Here is a 22,945-nt window from a genome sequence, read left to right on the forward strand (position 1 = left end):
AGTTGGCCCAATTCTGTGTACTTATAAGGGATTCCCAGTCAGTTTGCCTGCATCACAGCACTAGTAAAAGAAAGGAGAGTGGGGGTGCCATAGATTTATGCCACCCTTCTCCCAGGTTAACTATCTATAATCTATCTGCTAGCAGGGTATACTGAAGGCCCATTCAGATGACAGAGGGTCACCCAGTTATAATGCCCATAGTGAAGTCCAGAACTTTTGGACTGAACACAGGCAAATTAATGTCAATTACCAGACGGCTGAAGATTTAGATTACCAAAAATTACATAAAAGTTATTATTCTTTATTGCTATATACACGACAGCTATCTGCTCTAAAAACCAATGGTGAGATGACCCCATATGTGCACACAGAGGGCAGAAGCCCCAATATCAAATACCAAAATATGTCCCCATTCTAGTATGTTATGCCATCCCACTTGCAATGAAAGGGTGCGTTTCCACATAAAACTGCAATCCCTGGGTCATTCAGTTTTTTGTTGCATTTGTAGAGCAAAATTCTGTGTAAATGAAAACTATGATGGAGAAAGGCACAAGTGAAACCATAAGGGTCCCCCTACTGAAATGCATAAATCATCTCTGTAAAATTCTTTACTGACTCTTTGGATAATAGATATGGGTCCTGGGCAGAGGTCCCAATTACTATATCCATATGCAAAATTAGGACAGTGGAACACGGGTTGTCTAAACCAGATGACCCCTTCAGGGATATGTTGGTTACAATCACTGGTAGAGAATCCTACAATCAGATTTATTTAATCCATGTGGGTCACGGGTCATTTCATGAGTCAGAGATTGACTGCTTCCAGACACAACACCCAGGGCTCTCGGGTTATCAGAACTGGAGCTAGTCTGCTGGAACTCTGCTTCTGTGTGTTGCGTAGTCTAGATTCTGTAATTATAAAATGGCGCAAAAATCACCCATGTTATATCAGTATAAAAGTGCCCATATTGTATCAGTGTAAAAGCGCCCATATTATATCAGAGTAAAAGTGCCCATGTTATATAAGTGTAAAAGCGCCCATGTTGTATCAGTGTGAAAGCGCCCATATTATATCAGTGTAAAAGCGCCCATATTATATCCGTGTAAAAGCGCCCATATTATATCAGTGTAAAAGCGCCCATGTTATATCAGTGTAAAAGCGCCCATGTTATATCCGTGTAAAAGCGCCCATATTATATCAGTGTAAAAGCGCCCACGTTATATCAGTGTAAAAGCTCCTACATTATATCAGTGTAAAAGCGCTCACGTTATATTAGTGTAAAAGCGCTCACGTTATATCAGTGTAAAAGCGCCCATATTCTATCAGTGTAAAAGCGCCCATATTATATCAGTGTAAAAGCGCCCACGTTATATCAGTGTAAAAGCTCCCACATTATATCAGTGTAAAAGCGCCCACGTTATATCAGTGTAAAAGCAGCCATACAAAAAAAAAAAAAAAAAAAAAAAAAAAAAGAACATGCTCTCAATATCAGTGAGATCTCAACAATATAACTAAGAAATGTGTGATGGACAACCCTAAGACAGCATTGTACCGTAGTAACACTAAGGGCATTTTCACACAAAGGAATTTGGAGCGGATTCCAAGGGAAAAACAATATATTCCTAGAGTATACTATATATATTTTCTGGGAGAATTATGCTGTGATGCTATTTGAAGGAAATGACCACTTGTATACTCAATGGCAGATGTGTAGAAGTATAACCAGCACTTTCCGTCATCATATAACTCCTACAGGATGAAATAACAGCGTGAAACGCCTACAAGCTGCCATCAACTTTCATGGAGTGGGAGTTTGGTACTAGAGCACTGACACGCACAGTGATCAATGTGCATAGTGACACAAAGAACCACTGCAGCAAGTACGACACCTAGATACTTACACAGTCACACCTATACTACAGGTATCAATGCTATTACCAAGTACTGATACTACAGACTCTCCTGTACTTTATTGAGTGTCATACACTGCACACAGTAAGAACAGGAGAATCTGCTCCATAACTATGTATATGGTGTACTGTATGATAAACACGCAGAACGGTTTGATTGAAGCTACCCAAAAGCTGCAAAAGCCACAACTTTTCCATTTTCTATAGCCCAACTTGGACTCCTTCATATATGGTCAGTTAGAAGCAATACAGACTTATTGAAAAGCCAGAGATCGATCTCAATGAAAGCAAATACGGAATAATTGTGGTAAAGTGTATGGTAAAGTGGTGGACGGGGTGTAGATTTCGCCAGGTTTCCTCAGCCAGGTGAGATAAAGGAAACCCAGAAGAATAATTGCTGCTCTAGAACATAGTCTGCTAGGGGTCTTCTGATTAACCCTTAAGTACTATCATGGTGTCTATCATAATGATATGTCTATGGTAGTGGTGTATGATAGACACCATGATAGTCCTTAAGGGTTATGTATCATGGGCTGGTTTTTCTGGACTGGAGGGCAGGTTGGTATAGGGCAGGGGTAGGGAACGTACGGCTCTGCAGCTGTTGCAAAACTACAGCTCCCAGCATGCATATTGGTTCTGCTGTTCTGGGAACTCCCATGGAAGTGAATGGAGCATGCTGGGAGTTGTAGTTTCACAGCAGCTGGAGAGCCGAAGGTTCCCTACCCCTGGTATAGGGGGTCTTCCAGCCCATACCCCTGGTCCACTACGGGTTTTTCCTTATTCCTAGGTGCTCACAGGTGAGCTTCCTCATGGGCTTTACTGAGGAAGGAAGCCTGGTAAGAGGAGGGCTGTCAGTGTTTTCAGGGTGTGTGAGAGAAAGCACTCCTGGGACGACCTGTACAGTTTGGCCACTACATCTGGTGACATATTTGACCTGTTCTAGGCTAGACAGGTTTCCTGATGTACCATTAGAGTCGGACAGGCTTAGGTTTTGTTTTGTTTGCACCGTCTTTTTGTGTAGAAGCCTCTAAATAAAACACCACTGGATTTCAAACCTATTGCTGGTGTGAACTGTGTCATTGCCGACCCCTACGGTGTGAGCTGGACCCTCTTACATAATCTATAAATCTAATTAATTATACAATATCAATAATTGTATAATATAATTAAAACATATTAATCACTTTACTTTAAAGCCAGAGTTAGCAACTTTTTCCACCTCCAGTTCCTTGTAATCGATGAACTATCCACAAGGTAGGTCATCAATAAAAGATTAGTAAGGGTCCAATACCAGGATGTCGGGTAGCTTTATAGTGAACGGAAAATTTAATTACAACGTGTTCACTTCTATAGGAAGAGGTTAGAATTACATTGCATGGACAGTAAAAGGCAAATGGTGTGGGATGTGAATAGTGAAGGGGTCACAGTACTCGGACATAGGCTGCAGTCCCATCAAACAGCTGATCAGCGGAGTGCCAGTCTCTGCTGCCTGTGCTGTATCGGTATTGCAGGGGAGACAACGGTTGGGTTTTTAGTCTTTACTGACGGTGTTGAGCCCCAACCATCTCTAGCTGGTCATAGTCCCCCTACTCCATTGGGCCTGGTCGCACCTCCACGTGACTGCAATCGCTATGTACCTGAATCTAGAAGTACGCAACTCCTTGCGGTACACACAAAACGCATGCTAAAAGCGGATAGCCATCTGTGTACACAGAATCATTGTGAGATAAATATAGATCGTTTTTGTTTGTTTTTTGAACAAAAATAAATAAAAAATACTGACTTTACGTAAACGTTCAGCCATCTGTTTGCAGCTGTGTTTTAAAGCGTGATGTGAATGGTCCCTTAGGGTATTGCAATTACATTAAGCACTTTCAATAATTGGTATGATCAATGCATCAAAGGGACTGGAATACAAAGCGATATACAGGTCACAGGAATGGACACTAAATATGCTAAAGTTATTTATAAGGAAAAATTATGAAAAGTAGGATTCAACAAAGCTACTAAGATGACCTACGTACCAACATTGGAAGCTGACAAAATATAGGCTCTGATCCCTCCAAGCAGTCCGGCATAGCGCTATTCTGCATGCAAAATTGGCTGAATATCATAAGATGTAGAGGCCAAGCTGAACTAAATTGAATAAAATCAATTTAAAGTATATAAAGTAGCATATATAAGGACCATTTTATATATTTAGAATATGGCTGAAATATGGCAGAAGGACATTAAAAAGTCATATGGTAAGAGCAATATACTAAGTATTATAATAAAAGATGTGGCAGTATATACTAAATATGAGAAATGTATATTCTACAGTATTTGCGTTTGCAGTCACCAAAGCCAGGGCCATGTAAAAGCCTAAAGTGTAGGCCAAATGCAAGATCATGTCATGTGACTCCAGGGTGATGTCTTATAACTTACAATAGGAAATACTTCCTTGTAACATCTCAACTGCTATAAATTATCTAGCTTTTCAAGATGTGAAGGAGTTAAGGTATGTATTATAATGTTCTGCAGCAGCTGAGGCAATGTATTGAAATAGTGAACAACAGTGATGCTGGAAAAAGTGATCACCCTAAAAATCAAGAGGGTCAAAACTACTAATAGCAGAGACAGACTTTCCTTGGGAGTTTCTAGACCAGAATAATCCTAGAGAAATCTTTACTTCTATGAGTATTGCTGGAGTTAGAGAAGACACAGCATGCTAACTCTACTAATATGTGCTTGGCAAGAGGTCATAGGACAAATGTGAACTGAGGCTGGAGCTCAAGGACTATGTTAGTGTACGCCAACAGCCCTTGGAAAGAGACCATCCCAATCTATCACATCAATAAGGAAGACGGCTTCAATAACATGAATAGTAAAGCTATACACACACATATACATACATACACACAGTAGAGGAGGGCAAGGTCTCCTCCAATACAACAATAATGACAGAAATTGTGCACGAGAGTCTGTGTGGCTCATGGGTACTGTCAGTTCGTACATGCACAGTATATAGACCCTACACACGTCTGCTCACATTGTTACATGAAGCATGCTCAGAGGTCCTACCTTGCAGGAGCTTAGGTACAAGCCCCTATCATGGCAGGACAGCCATGATGTCCATATCTGTATTTAAAGCTAAAAGCACATACAATTCAGGATGGAATCACCAACAATGAGGAAGATTTACTAACACTGTCTAGAAGTTATAGACAGTCTTAAAATGTGTCAGATTTATTATAGTGTCTCATGTTGGATGACAAATATATGTCTGTATTAGACTGTCTAGGCCTGTGGTGGCGAACCAACGGCACACCCCAGCCAGGCACCACCTAGCCCACACATATCGATCGCTCACTAATGGGGATTCCAGGACAGTTGACCCACAGCCCCCAGCAAGTGAGCACATGCAAATGCACATACAGCTGAAAATTGTCAGTATAGGCCGCAGACCCCTTCTTACACTGACAGAAGATTGGGACCTCTGCCCCAATACAGGAGTAATGATGTCATTCATCAGCACCTGCACTGTGGGGAAGGAGGAGGCCGTCCGGCTGTTCTTCGCGGGAATGTAGGTACGTACAGGGGCGTAACAATCGTGGTCACATAGGGTGAGACCATGACCGGGTCCGAAAGGGTACGGAACCTGTGGCCAGCACTATGATAGCGTTCAGACAGAGCCTGGTTTCCTGACCACTATATTTATTGTTAATGGAAAGGGCCTCAGCATTATGTGACAGATATACGCATGCCATCGGGTCCCTTCCCAATAGTAAGGGCTCGTTCACATCTGCACCTGGTCTCCGTTCTGCAGGTTTCCATTTCCTGCACAAAACAGAGGCAGGAGACGGAAATCTGCAGGACTCTTTCATACCCATTCATTTGAATGGGTTTGAAAGATGTCTGGCCATGAGCGCCGGTGAGCGTTTTATGCTCTCCGCCGCGAAACCAGTTTTTTAAAATCGGATACAGAGTCGGACATGCGGTACTCTGTGTCCGATTTAAAAAAAACGGTTTCGGGGCAGAGAGCATAAAACGCTCACCGCCACTCACGGACAGCATGCAGAAGACGGAAAGCTCAGAATGGAGACCCGAACGCTGGTGTGAACCTAGCGTAACCTGCCTAGGGGAGGCAATTTTTTTTAATTTGAAATTCAAAACTCTTATACTCAGCTCTTCTGGGCTTCCAATGGTCTCCATTTTCCTCTTCAGGGCTCTGTGGTCACACGCTCCAGAGGTTACTACAAGGTCTGCGATTGGGCCTCAGCAGTCATGTGACTCCTGAGGTCCAATCAAAGCCCCAGCGGTGACCTCTGTGGTTCGTTGCCTCAGTCACAGGGAGAAGAGGACCAAAGAGGATGCTGGAGAGAGCCGGAGCGAAGATACTCAGGAGAGGTGAGCTAAAGAGAGTATAAGTGTGTTATTTTTACTCTCCTCCCCTGGGCTTCCAATTATTATACTCTGGGGTCTGAGAAGACCCTAGAGTACAATAATAGTACTGAAATGAAGCGGATGACAAAACAAATTTTGTGGGGTTCGCATGAAGCAGTTCAAAGAGGGCTCTTGTGGGAACCACTATGGAACCGATTGTACTGTGTGTGGGCAACTGTGGAGCAGATTATACTGTGTCAAGGCTCTTCATTATTTATATCACACACTATCGCTTTTATAGCAGACATGATATTATTACAGGCAGTAATAACACTGTACGGTCACTATAAAACAGATCTTGTGCGATATAAACAGTGAAGGGGTGAGGACGCTTGCAAAAAAGCACCACAGTCCCTTCAAACTGTTGATCAGCAGGGGTCCTGGGTGTTGCATCCTCACTGATCTCTTAGATCTATCAAAGGGGCTCTATCATTGGGAAAAGTCATTTTTAACTAAACACATCCTTGCATAGCCTTTAGAAAGTCTATTCAACACCTACCTTTAGTATGTAGATTGCCTCAGTGGTTTCTGAATAAGTCTGTTTTTATTCATATGCTAATGAGCTTCCAGCCAGCACAGGAAGTTCCCAGCAGCACTCGTCTCTGCTATTATCTCCTATGTGTGTGTAAACAGGAAGCTGAGTCATCAGCAGCAGCCTGTGCTGTATACACCCATAGGAAACAATAGCAAAGAGGGTGCACGATGGCTGCACCGAGTCTGATTAGCATATGAATAAAAACGGACTTATTCAAAAACCACTGAGGCGATTTACATACAAAAGGTAGGTGTGGAATAGCCTAAATCCTATGCAAGGATGTGATTAGTTAAAAATGACTTTTCCCAATGATAGCGCCCTTAACATTAAATTGCTATGTTGGCACTTTGTGATAAATTATTGGGTTTTGAGTTGCAGTTTGTGCACTCGGTCTCTAAAAGTTTTGCCATCACTGTTCTAGTCCAACATTACACCTCATATCAGTTGGTTTAGTCTCTGCCAGAAAATAAATTGCCAAAAAGTCATGTCCATATCTGGAAACTGCTGAATCACTTCTAGAAGGTAATGGGATTAGGTCTCACTGCTAACAGACTCCCTTTAAAGATATGATGGGATTTTCCTGTGGGCAAATAATGACAAATCTTGAAGTAAGTGGTTATACAAAGTTTGCAAAATGGTAATGACATCTTTACTGTCAGCATTTGGCTTGAACCTCATTTAACAATGGACCTTTCTTAAACCTCAGTACCAGTCTTAGAGCATTGCATCATTTGTAAATTGTAAGCCCATCGATCTTTGACATTCAACCCCTATTTGTTTGTATTGATCAGTTTTCATTGACCATAGTGCTTTAAATAGAGATATTTTGTTAATGCTTGGAACTGATCCCAGCTTTGGAGACTTGGGACTTCCTTTAAGCAATGATACAAATATATTGTGGTGCTTTTTACACCAACCGCTAAACATAGATTGCAGTGTAACTCTATATCTGTGGCTGGTGGTTACATAGGAGTAACGTGCATAGTGACCACTCTCTACCTGTGTCACAAGGACAGCTATTCTACAGCTTGGCCAATGTTTAACCCAAGCCAATTTGCCTTGGAGAAGAATAGGAATGTAATACAATTCTGCTTATTTATAATATGTTTTATATAAGACTTTATCTGGTCACAGGCTATAAGATGTTCATTGGCAGATCTTAAAGAGGACCTTTCAGCACCTCCACCAATTCCCGTTCTTAGCATCTGTTAATAGGCGCCGCTCCACTGATTCCAGAATTTATCTCTAGCCCCCACCATTCCTAATTCTGTTGCCTGATGTGCTATGATGCCGGATGAGCTTACTCTGTAATGTCAGAAGGGCGGTGTCAGGCAGGGGGGCATAGTTCAGAGCGCCAATCAGAGACAGCCAGTGTCAGGGCTCAGGATCACACCCCTTGTCTGCTCCTGCCTGACACCGCCCTCCTGACAGTACAGAGCATAAATATCATATCAGGCACCATAAATAACACATTGCTCAGGAACGGTGGGGGTTAGAGAAAAAACCCCAACTGTGCCAAAATCAGTGGGGCAGCTGCTATTAACTGATGTAAAAAACTGGAGTGGAGGTGGTGAAAGGTCCTCTTTATTGGGATCCACAAGGTCTGGTATACCATGTAGTCATTACTGCATGATACAAAGCAAAACTGGTAACTACTGGCTGCAGACTATTTCACATATATAATCTGCTTTACAGCCACATTTGTTTTACATAAAACTTCTTCAACCAAGTTATCAATCTACACCTATACCAGTGCATCCACATGTAAGTGTAAATGTATAGCAATGTCATCCATCACAGACTGCTCAGTAATCCTCTTACAATGAGTATGTATTAGATATACACACTACTGCTATGACAGTATAGTTGTATTACACAGAAGCTTTCTCAGCAGTATTATACTGCATTTCCACTAAATACCCCTGGTCTGTATGTCATGCTGTAATGGACACATTGAATTAGAGTATAACACTATGCACTGCCATTCACGGCCACCTACATGTGGGTTACTAGAATAACCCTGGTAATGCCAATAGGGCATAGGTGTGTCTCTCTTCTCGCAGGATACACAATACTAGAAAGGATGTATACATACTGTAGCCACAGAGGAAACCATGTGGTCCATAGAATATCCGTTTTAGGCCTCTGCTTGAAGTGTCTTGAGTAATCTTGTAAGGAGCTCCTAAACCTCACAAGCATTGTAATATTAAGAAACAAGGAAGAGTTGGTCCAATTCTGATAAAGTTGCTCTACAAAGGTTGGTTGGTTCCTTGGTAGCCCATCAAAAGTCCATTTCACTGTCCATTAACTCACACAGGAGTATTGAAGGTGAATACAGATCAATTCACCTATAAATATGACACGGCCATACTGCAAAGCAGTCAGTGATCAATCTCCTTCATATATTGACCTCTGTTCACAAGAACAATAAGTCCTTACTTTTGATTACATGAACAACAAGCTCAACCCAATGGGTTTTTATGCCATACATTGGATTAGTCTCATTCATAATGTAATGGCTTTCATAGGGTGTACACAGAAGGCATTACACGGCCTATATGGAATAAACAGAGAAAGTGGATGTAACTCTTATGAGCATCCAAGGACATTCAAGAATCAAACCGTACAGGGGCTCAAAATTCCCTCTCCTAAAATAATTCAGCACCCCTGCCAGACCATTTGACAATAATATACTTAGTGGAGCCCAAACTGCTGCCAAAACGCCTGATCAGCGGTGCCCTCTCGTGACTCCCCTGCCATAGATCCGTGTAGTAGTAACATGACAGTATTGCTGTGTGATCGAAGCAGAGTGCCCTCAAAGCTTTACGCTAAACTACACCCTGAACACAAATCAATGTAACACCCCCCTTCTGTCACAGACACCAGCTATTAACCCCTTAGCTGCCCAAATACATTGTTGTTCAAAGTACTGCTGTCCCTTCAGGCAAATTGGAGTACTAAATAATAGAGTTTAATTGCGGGTGCTCAGGGATGTTGCACCGCCCAGTACAACCTGCCAGGCTCAGGCTAAGCACACTCAGCATTACGTGCCAATAATAACATTAGGGTGACTCATGGCTCTGTGCTTAGGAAGCCCCCTCTCCAGTAAACGCTTCTGGAAACCAGGCGGCTGCTTAAGTTGTCTCAAAGCATTTTATGATAACGTTACTTTCCGCAAAACGCCGGATTATGTTAGCATTGATTTCCATGATCCTGTTCAGACTTGTCACTAGATAATTGCACAAATTGCACTTACAAGACTTAATTGTCACTGTGAATCGCTAGAGAATTGAGGAAAGTAGGTTTACCCAACACCGAGTAGTCTACGAGGTAGACCTGGGCTGCAAAACATAGAAATGTATGGTCCATTTATCAGAATATGCCCACTACCAATCCAAGCAAATGGCATTAAGATTTCTTCTTTCAGGTCCCTCCAACAAACTAGTCTTCAGTGTCTGGTATTGGGAGAACATGATCAGCTAGTGAAACTCTCCCTGCAAGATCCTACGGTTTCTTAGCTCTTATTCACACATCCATTCTTAGGAGACGTTTGCTCGATCTACTAAATTTATCGCATTCACGCACACATCAGTTTTCTTTCATGAGCCATGAGTCAGTTTAAAAAAAGAAAAAAAAAAACGTAGACATATCCTACTTTGGTCTGTGATTTAGGGTATATGAAAATAACACACGCACATAGATCTAACATAGTACGAAGTGTAGGAAATTATGTCAAATTATGGCCAATGATCAACTATGGACAAAACAAACCCATAAACACGATAGGTCCATGAGGTGTCTGAGGTAAAGACTGACAGCACACATCTGTGAAAAAAGGGATATGTGAACAAGTCCTTATGGTGATAAGTTGGACAAGATGAGTTAGACAGCGGCAAACCTCCTTTCTAGTCACAGTATGCATAAGGAATTTGGGCTGCTAGATAGTAATAAAACAATGTAATGTCTATGAATAGCTTTAAATAGCTGTTGTAGGTCCCATAAACTGTGGGAACAGAATGTTAATATATATATATATATATATATGTTATGATTAGATAGATAGATAGATAGATAGATAGATAGATAGATAGATAGATAGATAGATAGATAGATAGATATCTTGGCTTTCTGGGTCATGAAAATTATTTAGAAAAGGCTAGGTATCAAAAATGGTACTTACCAATTCCCCGCCACTCCTGTTCCAACCCCTATCAGAGGTCCTCTGTACATCTCCACCCCCTGGTCCTTTTCGACACATAGGAAATACCACTAAGTCAATCCAATCCAGCAACTGACTGACTAGCCATTTTCTGTGTGTCAAGGGGGACTAGGAAGTAGAGACGGAGGACCCAGGCACAGCAGCAGTAACAGAGGGATTGGAGTGGTGACGAAGATGGGTTTTATTTTTTTTTATACTACGCAGAGATTCTTCTGTAAACTGAGGAACCACTTTCTACACCAGTAACAGAGCATAAGTATTCCAAAAAATGATTTTTCACGTGAATATTCAGATATAAAGATAGAAATATCTTCACAGTATGGCACACATCCAGCCTATACATACTGGACCCAATCTATAGAACTGCCTTAAGCCACCTGTCAGTATGTTTCATCAGTATTTGTAACCCATAACCAGTAGAGGAAGTAAGATCGCTGCCTCTTCGGTGTCTTAGAGCCACCCCTGGGTTTGGCGTACAAAGACTGATACAAAATACTGTCCGTGTGAAGCTGCACCCATTAGTCTGTCTTTGCTCCATTATATAACAACTGCAAGTGTCGCAACATAGGATTACTGAAAATACATAATCCAAAGGCCTGTGATTTACAATCCATTGGTCTCCATCCGCTGTGCAACTACAATTACCAACAAGCACTGGCTGCAGGAGAGCCCCAGGTTACATGTCACAGTTCAGAAGATCAGAGGGATCAATGGGTGGCATCTATAACACTGCAAAAAACTGTCCCATGTGACCACGTTCACACAACATTCATACATGACTGCATGTCTATCAGTGGTGTGGCAAGATAATGGGGTGTGGTTTATTTCAGATGGGTTTAACATATTATACTTGTATTATAACATATTATACTTATTCAAGGGGTTGTCCCAGAACAAGGATCCCGTCTATACTGCTAGTTTATGTGGATATAAGACTTTTCCTAAATACATTGCTTTATCAAAACTGCTTTGTTTGGCCGCTATCTTAATTTATTCACTTCATTGTTGACACCGGCCCTTGGGATTATCTGCTCATTTGTCAAGTGAAGTAGCTGCCTGCTCTTAGGGGGGGAGGGAGGGGCTGACAAGCAATGGAGCTCCTCAGGATTACTGTGCTGTCTATCTTCAGCTTTTCCATTTATCAGCCGGTTTAATTGAATTTGGCTGATAAGGGCTGAGTTACCTCTGTATGTAATGCACACTGACTCAAATTCAGCTCTGCTACATCAGTTTCCACATCATTATCATACTATGGATCATAGCAGATAGCAGAGCAAGTGAAACCCCACCAACCAATGTGCGAGAAATCCAGGAAGTGAACAGAGTACAGAGCCTTCAGGCTGCAGAACAAGAGTTATGGCAATACTCCTTTAATGTCTAGATTCAGATTTTGTTTTGGTTTTTTTCCTTACAGAGGTAGGGCACATATACATTGGATTAGACCTAGCTTTGACTGGTCTTGTCCTTTGTATAGGGTCTATAATGTCCTTGTGCTTAGGGAAACTTTGAAGCCACATCTACTTTTCCTGACACATTTGGAAGTGGTTCAGGGACTTAATAAATATGACATTTATACATGACAACATTTTTCATGTATACCTCAGGAGAGTAACTAAAGTGATCTACTCCATTTTTTGTAGAGTGTTTCATGTTTTCCTGTTGGTTAAGCAGTAGACATCTGGCAAGAAAACAAAAAGCAGCTGAAAAATAACCTAATCCAGCCTTAGGGTATATTCACATACGGCAAATTTGTTGCACAAATTTTTGCAACTGAAAATCAGTTCCATTCATCTGAATAGGGTTATTGCGACCACAAACAAGGATATCTGCAAACCTCAGATAACAGTGACAGCCACAAAAATTGCTGCAACAAATCTGTCCGTGTAAATATGTACCCAAAGTCCACAGTGGGATAAAAATATTTTAGTTTGTACGGTATTGCATATCGGTATTTATAATCCAAACCCAGAAGTGGGAAAAGATCTCAAAAGAGTTGCAAATCTTTCCATTCCAGTCTTTCTCTGAAGGTTCATTCATAACACTGACCCAGCTACAGTCACGTGAAAGAGGCCTAAGCCCGGATTTAGTAAGTCCTTTTTATTGAGTTATTTTCTCTCATTTTCGTAATAAATACCAATGTTTGTGATTTTCATGTTCACGGCAAAATCTAATCTAAAAACATCCTGAAACTGACCATGGACACATTGGTACTAAAACCAGCGTACTCAATACCATCTCCGTTGCTGCCCATTCTAGCAGACCTATGAGATAAAAGACAAGCCTTTCCTTAAAGATCCCGCTATTTTCTCAAGGTGTGATTCCCTTATCCACTCAGTAGAAGATAACCCATCATTAAATCTTTGACACCATGCCATATACATGTAAAGCAGCACCTGTTATGTGACCCCTGGAGACCACTGTTCTAATAACTAGGAGCTAAAGGAACCAGGCAATAACCACTGAAGAAAATGTGGTCTAGCCTGTAAAATGGCTACCCCTAATAGTTAGGAATCTCAATGCCAATTTGTAGATGAGAAGAGCAGCAAGGTCGCTTTGTCTCTGGGAAACAAATTGGTATGACTGGGCCCAAAATTTTAAAGCAAACATCCAGGAAAACAGAGCTAAGCAGAGGGGTATTTGGCTTCAAAAGACATATTTTCAGGATAAATTTGCCATCTTGGATCATTTTGTTTGGATCCTAGAGTGAAAACCCAAGAAACGAAAAGTTGGGTAAATATTGTATACATTAGTAGGGCTTGTGTATACTGTGCATACCAGCCATACCAAAGACATGGGAAGGAAATGGCACAGGAAAGAGGACATTTTACATAGAAGGAACTCTTGTCATCTCAAGATGAAAGTAACTCCTATTATCATTGTGTCTTACTAAGAAGCATACACAAGGGTCACAAAAGCTATTACTGAGAAAAACATTACCCCGGCATCAAGTTTTCTACTACACGTAAAAGGCCACACACCCTTCCTGTACCGCTAGTGATACAATACTGGCACATACAGATCTATATATCATTAGCAATAAATGAATGGCTATTACAAAAACGGACATACCACGCTTTCCGATAAAAAATACAGCTATCATAAGAAGCATTAATGAACCAAGACTTCAATATGTCTGTCAGCAGACTCTACTAACATTAAAGTCCAGCAGTACATATACCAATATACGTATTCCCTTTTATTTACAGCGTATACGAAAAAAAGCTACAGGGAAGCCACGCTTTAAATCAATCCCTCTATTAATATTGAAGGGCTTGACTAACAAACCTCAGAATATTTCTCTGCACCTGCAAGTCAAAGAGAGAAAATTGCTTTTCACATCTCCTATTTAAGGCTTAAAAATGGATGAATAATCACATGCAAACCCCATCCTGTGGGAGCGGAGTGAAAGGAGATACCCCAGAGAAGCACCACCTCCTGACTTACCCTGGGCCCATCAGGGAGGGCTCTCACTTCACATCCATTTCATGAATTTCAACAAGTTATCAAAATAACTAGGAGGTAACAAATGGGCTATAAAAAAATGTTCCACATGTTCCCCGGATTCCTACTGAATAATGCATTTAGTGCTCACACTAGGTGCCAATCCATCACTGCTTAGGATAAATACCATACATATTATGATACAGGTTAGTATGGAAAGTCTATGTGAATCCTAAACCGTGAAGATCCCCTGGTCTTACAGCCATCTGTATGGACAACCACCAAAACATAAGTCTCTGAATTCGTGCTGGGTGACAAAATTTACTAAAAATATATTAAAATTCAAAGGAACCCTTAATCATAACCCAACCCTTTCCCCTTCCCAAGCAGCGAATGCTTCCAGAGCTTTCAAGAAGAGGCCCTAGTGTTCTAGTATTATACATCCTCTTGCTGTACTGTACTGCAGTGCCATGTTGATGGTTTTGTTCATATTCTTGTTCTTTTATTGTAAAATGCACACAATTAAAAGATATATTATATATATATATATATATATATATATATATATCAGGAAATCCAATCTTATTTTAGTGACCTTAAATGATATGAGAATCTTTGCAGCCATTTTATAATTACTGTAATGTATCCTAAATAAGAAATGAAGTAAGGGCCCTATTACGCTGCCCAAATGATGGACAATAAACACGTCAATGGCTGCCCACTTGCAACAGCCTATTATATAGGTCATTATTAAGTAATTGGGGAGGAAAGTGTGTTGCTGACAACTGTTGGTTGGCCTTTTGCATCTTTTAGGTAGTATAAGGCATTATTCACACGTCGGTGACTGTGTGCCAAAACCAGGAGTTGGTTGAAACATGGAAAAGTACCAATTTTTTCCATTAAACCTTATTTCTGTGAAGTCTCCACTTCCGGACTTTGGCTCATATACTGATGCAAAGAACTAACATGTGAATAAGGCCTAGATGTTTTTTTCTACACCAATAAAAAACACTGGTTAAAAAAAATTGCAAAATACCTGCCTAGTTTCCAAAAAAAAAAAAACGCATGTAAAAACACAGATGTGTAATAACTCCCTAAAAGATGCAGATTATCATCATAACAATTAGACATGCCAATTGCCGGCAATGAGCGCTCCAAGGAATGACTATTCCTGATTACTGCCCTGAATATTAGGCCATTAAGCCCTTAAACAGCTTGGAGTGAAAAAATCCAAAACATTGTATACATTGTATTCCATAGGTACAGACTACAAATAAAACCTGTGTAGTATAATTCTGTGATCTCAGCCATCTAGCCTCAACTTCTCAAGGTAATGAATGTTAGCCATATGGGAGAAAAGGCCAGAAACATAGGGAAGAGATGCATAGGGCTATATACACAGATCGGTAGGTTATTAGTAATCACGAATATCTGCTTATTAGATAGAAATACATAGCTGAGGAATGAAAGAAGTCAAAGGTGAAGAAGACCTGACAATTCCTTACAACTCTCAAGGTATTGGCAGGTCTTACATTATAGATAGTAAGGAGTCACACAGTATCACATGACTAGCCAAGAAGGGTCACAACCTGGGAACCCATCACATAAGGGTTTACTGACCCTTAAGATAAAAATACAATGGGCGATAAGAACCCAATTAATAATGCAAAGTAAAAATATACATAGAAAACAAATACAAGATCCTTGAAGTGAAGCTCCCAAATCGCTTCTGGTAAGAAGAACACAGAAGTCCACAAAGACGAGGATCTCCGATCTCATCCGGAAACAACCGAAGCCAAGCTCAAGCTGCCGAAGGCTCCTCGGAGATGCACGAAGGCAGCCGAGTACTGAGACTCCGCCCACAACACTTCCGAATCCCGGTTGGGCGCTGTCCACCTCCTGAATCGCTTCAATACGGCTTGTAAGGAGCGTGGGAAACGGGGAGCACGGCAAAATGTAGGCGAGCCAAATAGTACAACTAGCTGTACGACGATACAGTAATGAGCGGCGCCATACACGGCTACAGGGCGGAGAGTCACATAAGAATCCACAATTCTCCCCCACTACATGCAGCACAAGGATTATCCTATGGCTGGTACAGCAGCATGAAAGAAGGGCTGGAGCGACATTCACAGGCGGCCATCTTTAATAAGGCCATCAAATGACTGGATTTAGCGGCTCAGCCGGCAGTACATAGCAGCATAGTCATACACTGTATACAGCTGTACACTCAGCATAGTCATACATGTACAGAGGCAAGGCTAGGACTATACACACACACACACTGCTAGCTGTATACTCATGTATAAAACTGTATACTCAGCAGTCATATATGTACAGAGGGAAGCCTATACAGACACAGCTAGCTGTATACTCAGCACAGTCATATAGGTACAAGGGTAATGCTATACACACACTGCTAGCTGTATACTCAGCATAGTCATATATGTACAAGACTAGGGCTATGCACACACTGCTAGCTGTATACTCAGCACAGTCATATATGTACAAGACTAGGACTACTCATATATACCACCTGATCCATCCTAGTCAGCAAAATACAGATCACCCAGCCCCACATCCTAAGTCTATTGATCCCATCCCATAGATGCAGGACACAGTCATTTGCAGAGATAACACGGCAGGTATAGGTGAATGATGCTGAGCATATCTATCTAGAATGCATCCATGCCAATGATCTATACGTGACCTGATTTGGTATGACCATACTGATAGAACATACATACAGGGGAAGTGAATTCACTGCAGCGGGATCGATATGGAAATGTGAATGGCCTTTGCACATTAATACACAGTAGATAATAACAACATCCTATCCTTTGCCATGGAGTCCTATATTATCTCCAACATGCTGATCAGAAGCAGCATCCACACCCTGCACTGTCTCCCCCTGCTGGGCACCCAGAGAATCCATGATGGCGCTGGAGACTGCTCGGAGATCCCTGAGAGATGTCATTATTTCAGCTGCCTTGTCAAAGCCATAGACAATGCTCACCGATGTACATGAGGTGTAATGAGTGCAGTGTTTATATACAGCCTGTCATACACATGCGATGTGGGCACATCCAGGACACTAATGGCTGCCAGGGAGGCCCCCAGCCCCCTAAAGCCGGCACTATAAGGCCAGCAGAGCTCAGCCCCATCCGCAGGATTCAGCACCACAGGCTGAGAACAGCTCCAGCACAGGGCCAGGCACAAACATGGCGGCTCACACAGCATTAGAAAGAGGGGGGAGGAGGGGGAGGCCACTTACTTCATCTGCTTCACAATGGTGCTCTTCCCAGATTCCCCGGCCCCTGTAGGGTCAGAGAGGAAAAAAGACTTTCCATCAGGATGAATAGATGGAAGCTAGCACTCACTAGACATACAAGTGTGCACTCTACAATGCTAGCACACACTCACACAGGAATAACATCTGTCACCATCTTATGTAGCTGACAGATTGCTGCAGATTTCATGTCACCCCCTCCCCCAATACAACAATAACACACACATATACATATTATATATATTATACACTATGTGACAGATATGGGTGATTCATACATCAGCTCCATTACTGACACCCCTGGGGTGTAGGTTACAGTGAGTGAGGGGTGTCTGCCAGCACAGCATATAGGAGGGGGCTGCAGCCATGGGGATACTGTATACATCTGCATGAGTGTAGATGTGTCAGCCACAATATGTATGGACTGCACGTATGGCAGGGGGTCTCACACACAGCACAGGGGTCTCTCTCTCTCCCTCTCACAGCACAGGGGTCTCTCTCCTTCCCTCTTACAGCACAGGGATCTCTCCCCCTCTCACAGCATAGCACAGCACAGGGGTCTCTCCCTCACCCAGCAGCAGCAGCTTGACATCCTTGGCCGCGCTGATCCCATCCTCCTTCAGGTTCTTCTCGATCTGTTTGCTTCTCTCCAGCGCAGCTCTCTCCTCCGCGCTCAGGGTGCAGCCCATGACTGCTCGGGGGGTCCCGGGTCCGGCGGGAGCGGGGCGGAGGGGTCCCGGGTCCTTTTTTCCCGGCGGTTGATGAGGGAGGGGGAGGAGGTGGGTTTGTTTCCTCGGACCGGTTGGATGGCGGCAGGGAATAGATCCCGCTAGGTCTAGTGCCGCTTCTCACACTGTCCGTCCGTCAGTCAGTCTGTCGCTCTCGGTGTATCCCTCCCGCTATCTCCCGGCTCTGTCTCTCCGCTGCCGCTCTGACGTCACTGGGCGCGCGTCCGCGGGAGCGGCCAGACACAGGAGGGAGGGAGCGCGCGCTGGATCCTAGGGAGGACCCGCCCACTGTCCAAGCCCGCGTCACGTGACGCCTGCTGTCAGGGATGAAAGGAGGAGCCGCTGCTAGTATGGAGGGTTGTAGTGATGGTGGAGGTGTAGTGCCGGCCGGCCTGCCCCAGACACCCATTGTCTGAGGAGGGGGGAGGCCTCCCATATATTAATAGGGAACATGTGCAAAGAAGTGTCCTAGTAATCTCACTGCACAAACAAGGGCACAATGCAAATAAATGCCTGTACTAGGATAAGACTGTGTATTTGATAGACCACCTGTATAAAGGAACCTTAAAGGGGCACTAGAAGGAGTAGGAATGGAGCAGGGGTCAGATCTGCACAGGGAAAGGATGGAAATCTTATCTACAAGTTTGTTACGTGGCAATTAAAAAACCTGATGTGTAGTGTGACGCCGAAAATGTCTCAAGCCAATGCCTGTTCAGGTTAGCCCCTGCCATGTACCCGTTGGGGTCAGTTCTTATCCTGAGGTCAATAGTTATTTGGGGTCCGTAGTTATTTTGCGTTCTGGTCTGCAGTTTGCATTTTTTGGTAATTGGTTAAATTATTGGTCAAGACGAGGTTAAACGGATCACCTATAATCACTGAGCGCCCATCCACAGTATAGATAGATGATAAATATGGGATCAATGGTGGAAATCACCAGAACAAAGGTCTCATGCCTGCTGTATGAATGGAGCAATGGTCACCTATGTGGGACTGTCTTTGTCAGCCCCATCTATTCAGTGGATAGTTGATAAGTTGTGACCATAGGACACCCCCATTAACCTGTTTACTTTTCAGTAGAGGAAAAAGTCTAAAGATTCTCTGTGCAGACTCTGCCACATACTGTGTAAAAAAAAATAGAAGTCCAGATTTGCAGCCATGTTCCACAGCACACAGTCATGAGAAAAACAAAGTACACCGAAAGTACATACAGTGTATGGTTTTGTATATCCAGACATCTCAGTTGAACACCAGCACACAGCAGATTCCACTGTATCATCATTTATTTAGTAGGCCAAAATGTCTGTCAGCAGGGAAAGTAAAACTAATGACGGTACCTTCTGAAAAGGGCTTTAGAGGTACTTCTGCTGGGGTAGATAAATGTCCTTAACTGCTGCCTATCTGTGTCCCCCATTGCCTGAGTATCTTCTGCCATTTTGTCTTCAGTTAGAGGCGGTTATCTAGAACAGAGAGTGAGCCCCTCGCAGGAGAAGACACGCCTTAAATCCTTTTCAGCTAATTTGCATAAGAATAAAACACTCATTTTCATGAAAATCAAGCTGCAATGCAGAAAAAAAAAATGTTTGTAAAGTGTAGAAGCCGCCCTACAAGGTATTATCATTAGTTTGACATCAATTTTCCTACTGGCAGACTCCCTTTAAGTACACCCTTACTGCTTCCATAAAAATTATTTAATGCTACTAATCAAATGCCCTTTATTAACTGATCATCAGCAAGTGTGTCCACCTCGATAATAAACAAGTTTTATCAGAATACCTGGTGTGACATATTCAAGAGTGTGTTAAAGGGGTGTATGATATTAATTTCTGTGACCTCTTTATTATTTACAAAGCACAGCGCCGCACATTGCATAGTGGCTATGTTTGCGCTGCAGCATGGCCATGTGACCAATAAATATGAGTTTAACATCATAATATCAGCCTCCCATTAATACAATGCCAAGGAGGAAAAACATCAGCAGTAGAGATGAGCGAACGGCGTTATCAGGCTGTTCGAGATATTCGATTCAAATGAAATACCACGCGGCAAACTCATTAAAAATTCAATTCTCCTCCCACCTTCCATGGCACTTTTTTTGCACCAATAACTGTGCAGGGGAGGTGGAATAGGAAGTAGGAAAACGTAGGCATCGAAAAAAATCGGAAAAAGTAATTGGCTGGATAAATCAGGTGACCTCCACTTTATACGAATAGTCGATTTCAGATTCGGTTCATATGAGACTGTGAACTATGTGACTGTGAGACAGGGATAGATGTACTGGCAGGGTTAGCTAGGAATTAGCTTTATTTAGGTAGGAACGTTACTCAAACAGCTCTTTAGGGCTCTATCTCGTGGCAGCCCATTATATGCTAGTCGGGATCCCTGTCAGCTTGTGTTATGCGGGAGCTGACTTTTTCTCATAGGAATGCATTGACCAGCGTTGATTGGCCGAATGCCATACAGTGTACAGCATTTGGCCAGTCAACGCTGGTTCTGCCGGAGGCTCGTCTGTGAGGAGGTGGAGTCTAAAATTGGTCCACAACAGTCTCCATTGTGGTCCAATCTCAGATGTAGCAGTGTTGAGCGCACACCTGACATGTAGCAGAGCTGTGTCAACTCTGCTATACCTGAGATCGGACCACAATGGAGACTGCTGTGGACCAATCTTAGACTCCGCCTCCTCACAGACGAGCCTCCGGCAGAACTAGCATTGATTGGCCGAATGCTGTACACTGTATGGCATTAAGCCAATCAATGCTGGTCAAAAAGGGAAAAAGGCAGCTCCCGCATTATTAGTGGCATAATACAGTTACTTGGGCATGTTAGATGCCCCCAGACATGCTTCCCCTGCTGTCCCAGTTGCCTCCAGAGGTGTTGTCATCATTTGCTGAGGTGTCATAGTGGACTTGGTGACCCTCCTGAGTCGAATTGTGGTTTCCCCTGAAACAAACGTTTTTTTTTCCCCATAGACTATAATGGGGTTTGATATTCGTTCGAATAGTCGAATATTGAGGGGCTATTCGAAAGGAATATCAAATATTTCGCTGTTCGCTCATCTCTAATCAGCAGTGATTTTAGAGAAGCAATTTTTGATGCCCATATATCCAGCGAAGTCCATCATTTTACAGTGAAAAAGATTATGTAAAACATCCAAGACAGTTAGTAATCTTCCCAGAAGTGCACGTTACTCCAAGGTCAGATTGTGCCATTCCCAGAGTATTGGTAGAAACCCAAGAGCTAAATCTAAGGGTAAGTTCACACAGGGTTTTTTGGTCAGGATTTTGAAGCCGTATCCAATTTCAATGAGAGCCGGTCAGTTCTTTTTTCTAGGAGCCGTTTATTCCAGCTCATGGAAAAAGAAGTGAGATGCTCATTCTTCAGGCCGCTTCACCTCGCAATTCGGCCTGAACACACTCCCTCCTTCAGACTACGCGCATTCATTGGGCCTAATTCAGAGTCTGACCCCATACATTACAATGCACTGTTATGCCTCCATACAATGGTCCTTATTTCTACCCCCACCACATTATTTATAGGGAATGAGCAGTAAGTGCAGATTTCATTGTCACATACTGCTTTTAGCACCTCGGACCCCTTCCCGTCCCCGCTCTGACACTGACACACTTAACCCTGTTAGTCCCAGGACACAGAGGAATTTAGAGTGGTAAGCAATAGAGATGAGCGAACACTGTTAGGATCAGCCGATCCGAACAGCACGCTCCCATAGAAATGAATGGAAACACCTGTGACGCTGACTTTGCCGGCGGCTGGTCGGCGTCACAGGTGCTTCCATTCATTTCTATGGGAGCGTGCTGTTCGGATCGGCTGATCCGAACATTGTTCGCTCATCTCTAGTAAGCAAGAATGAAATCTGTACTTACTGTTTAGTTCTGCTAGCAGTGCAATGAGCGTTACCATCTACCTGGTTTGCTGGGTGCCGGTGCTGGCCCTGTGCGCATATACACTGCAAACATTTTCCACAGCATGTGAAGAACTGTTGGGTACCGGTGACATCAAAACTAATATGTCACCAATACCTAACATAAGGTAAGGATGGGCACTAAATGGAATTGTCCTGAAGCAGGGATACAAGGTTAGGTGAGTATCGCTTCTTTTTATTTTAACGATCCACTAGCCCCCTGCCTTTAAAACTGAGGCCACATGTTACAGAAAAATCCAAAGCCAGTAGTAGATTTAGCAGAAGGCAGAAGTATAAGCCATCACTTTATATTTCCCATTCTTTTAGAAGTCACTCTTGACTTTGGGTCAAAAAAAATCATGCTGCAACCAGTTTGCAAAATGATTTTTATAGCCACAAACCACAGTCAGCCAGGGGCCACCTTACATGGGATGTGTCATTACAGATAACTACTTTGATATGAAAGCTGCCATAGTCATCA

General features: G+C 42.7%; 1 protein-coding gene across 4 annotated transcripts in view; it reads right to left on the reverse strand.

Annotated features, from left to right (window-relative positions):
- The window catches only part of GNAO1 (G protein subunit alpha o1), a 148,855-nt gene extending 130,066 nt beyond the window's left edge, over positions 1 to 18,789 (reverse strand). The window contains exons 1-2 of one of the 4 annotated variants that reach the window (XM_075281891.1): positions 18,392 to 18,783; positions 17,806 to 17,848 (exon numbers count right to left, since the gene is read on the reverse strand). In XM_075281891.1, coding sequence (XP_075137992.1) covers positions 17,806 to 17,848; positions 18,392 to 18,509 — 161 coding nt within the window. In that variant the 5' untranslated portion in view covers positions 18,510 to 18,783. Of the gene's footprint in view, positions 1 to 17,805; positions 17,849 to 18,391 lie in introns of all 4 variants that reach the window. The other 3 variants (XM_075281893.1, XM_075281892.1, XM_075281894.1) reach the window with 3 other exon arrangements.
- Positions 18,790 to 22,945: the final 4,156 nt, after the last annotated feature.

Source organism: Leptodactylus fuscus, chromosome 7, assembly GCF_031893055.1.
Source record: "Leptodactylus fuscus isolate aLepFus1 chromosome 7, aLepFus1.hap2, whole genome shotgun sequence".
Lineage (NCBI taxonomy): Eukaryota > Metazoa > Chordata > Amphibia > Anura > Leptodactylidae > Leptodactylus > Leptodactylus fuscus.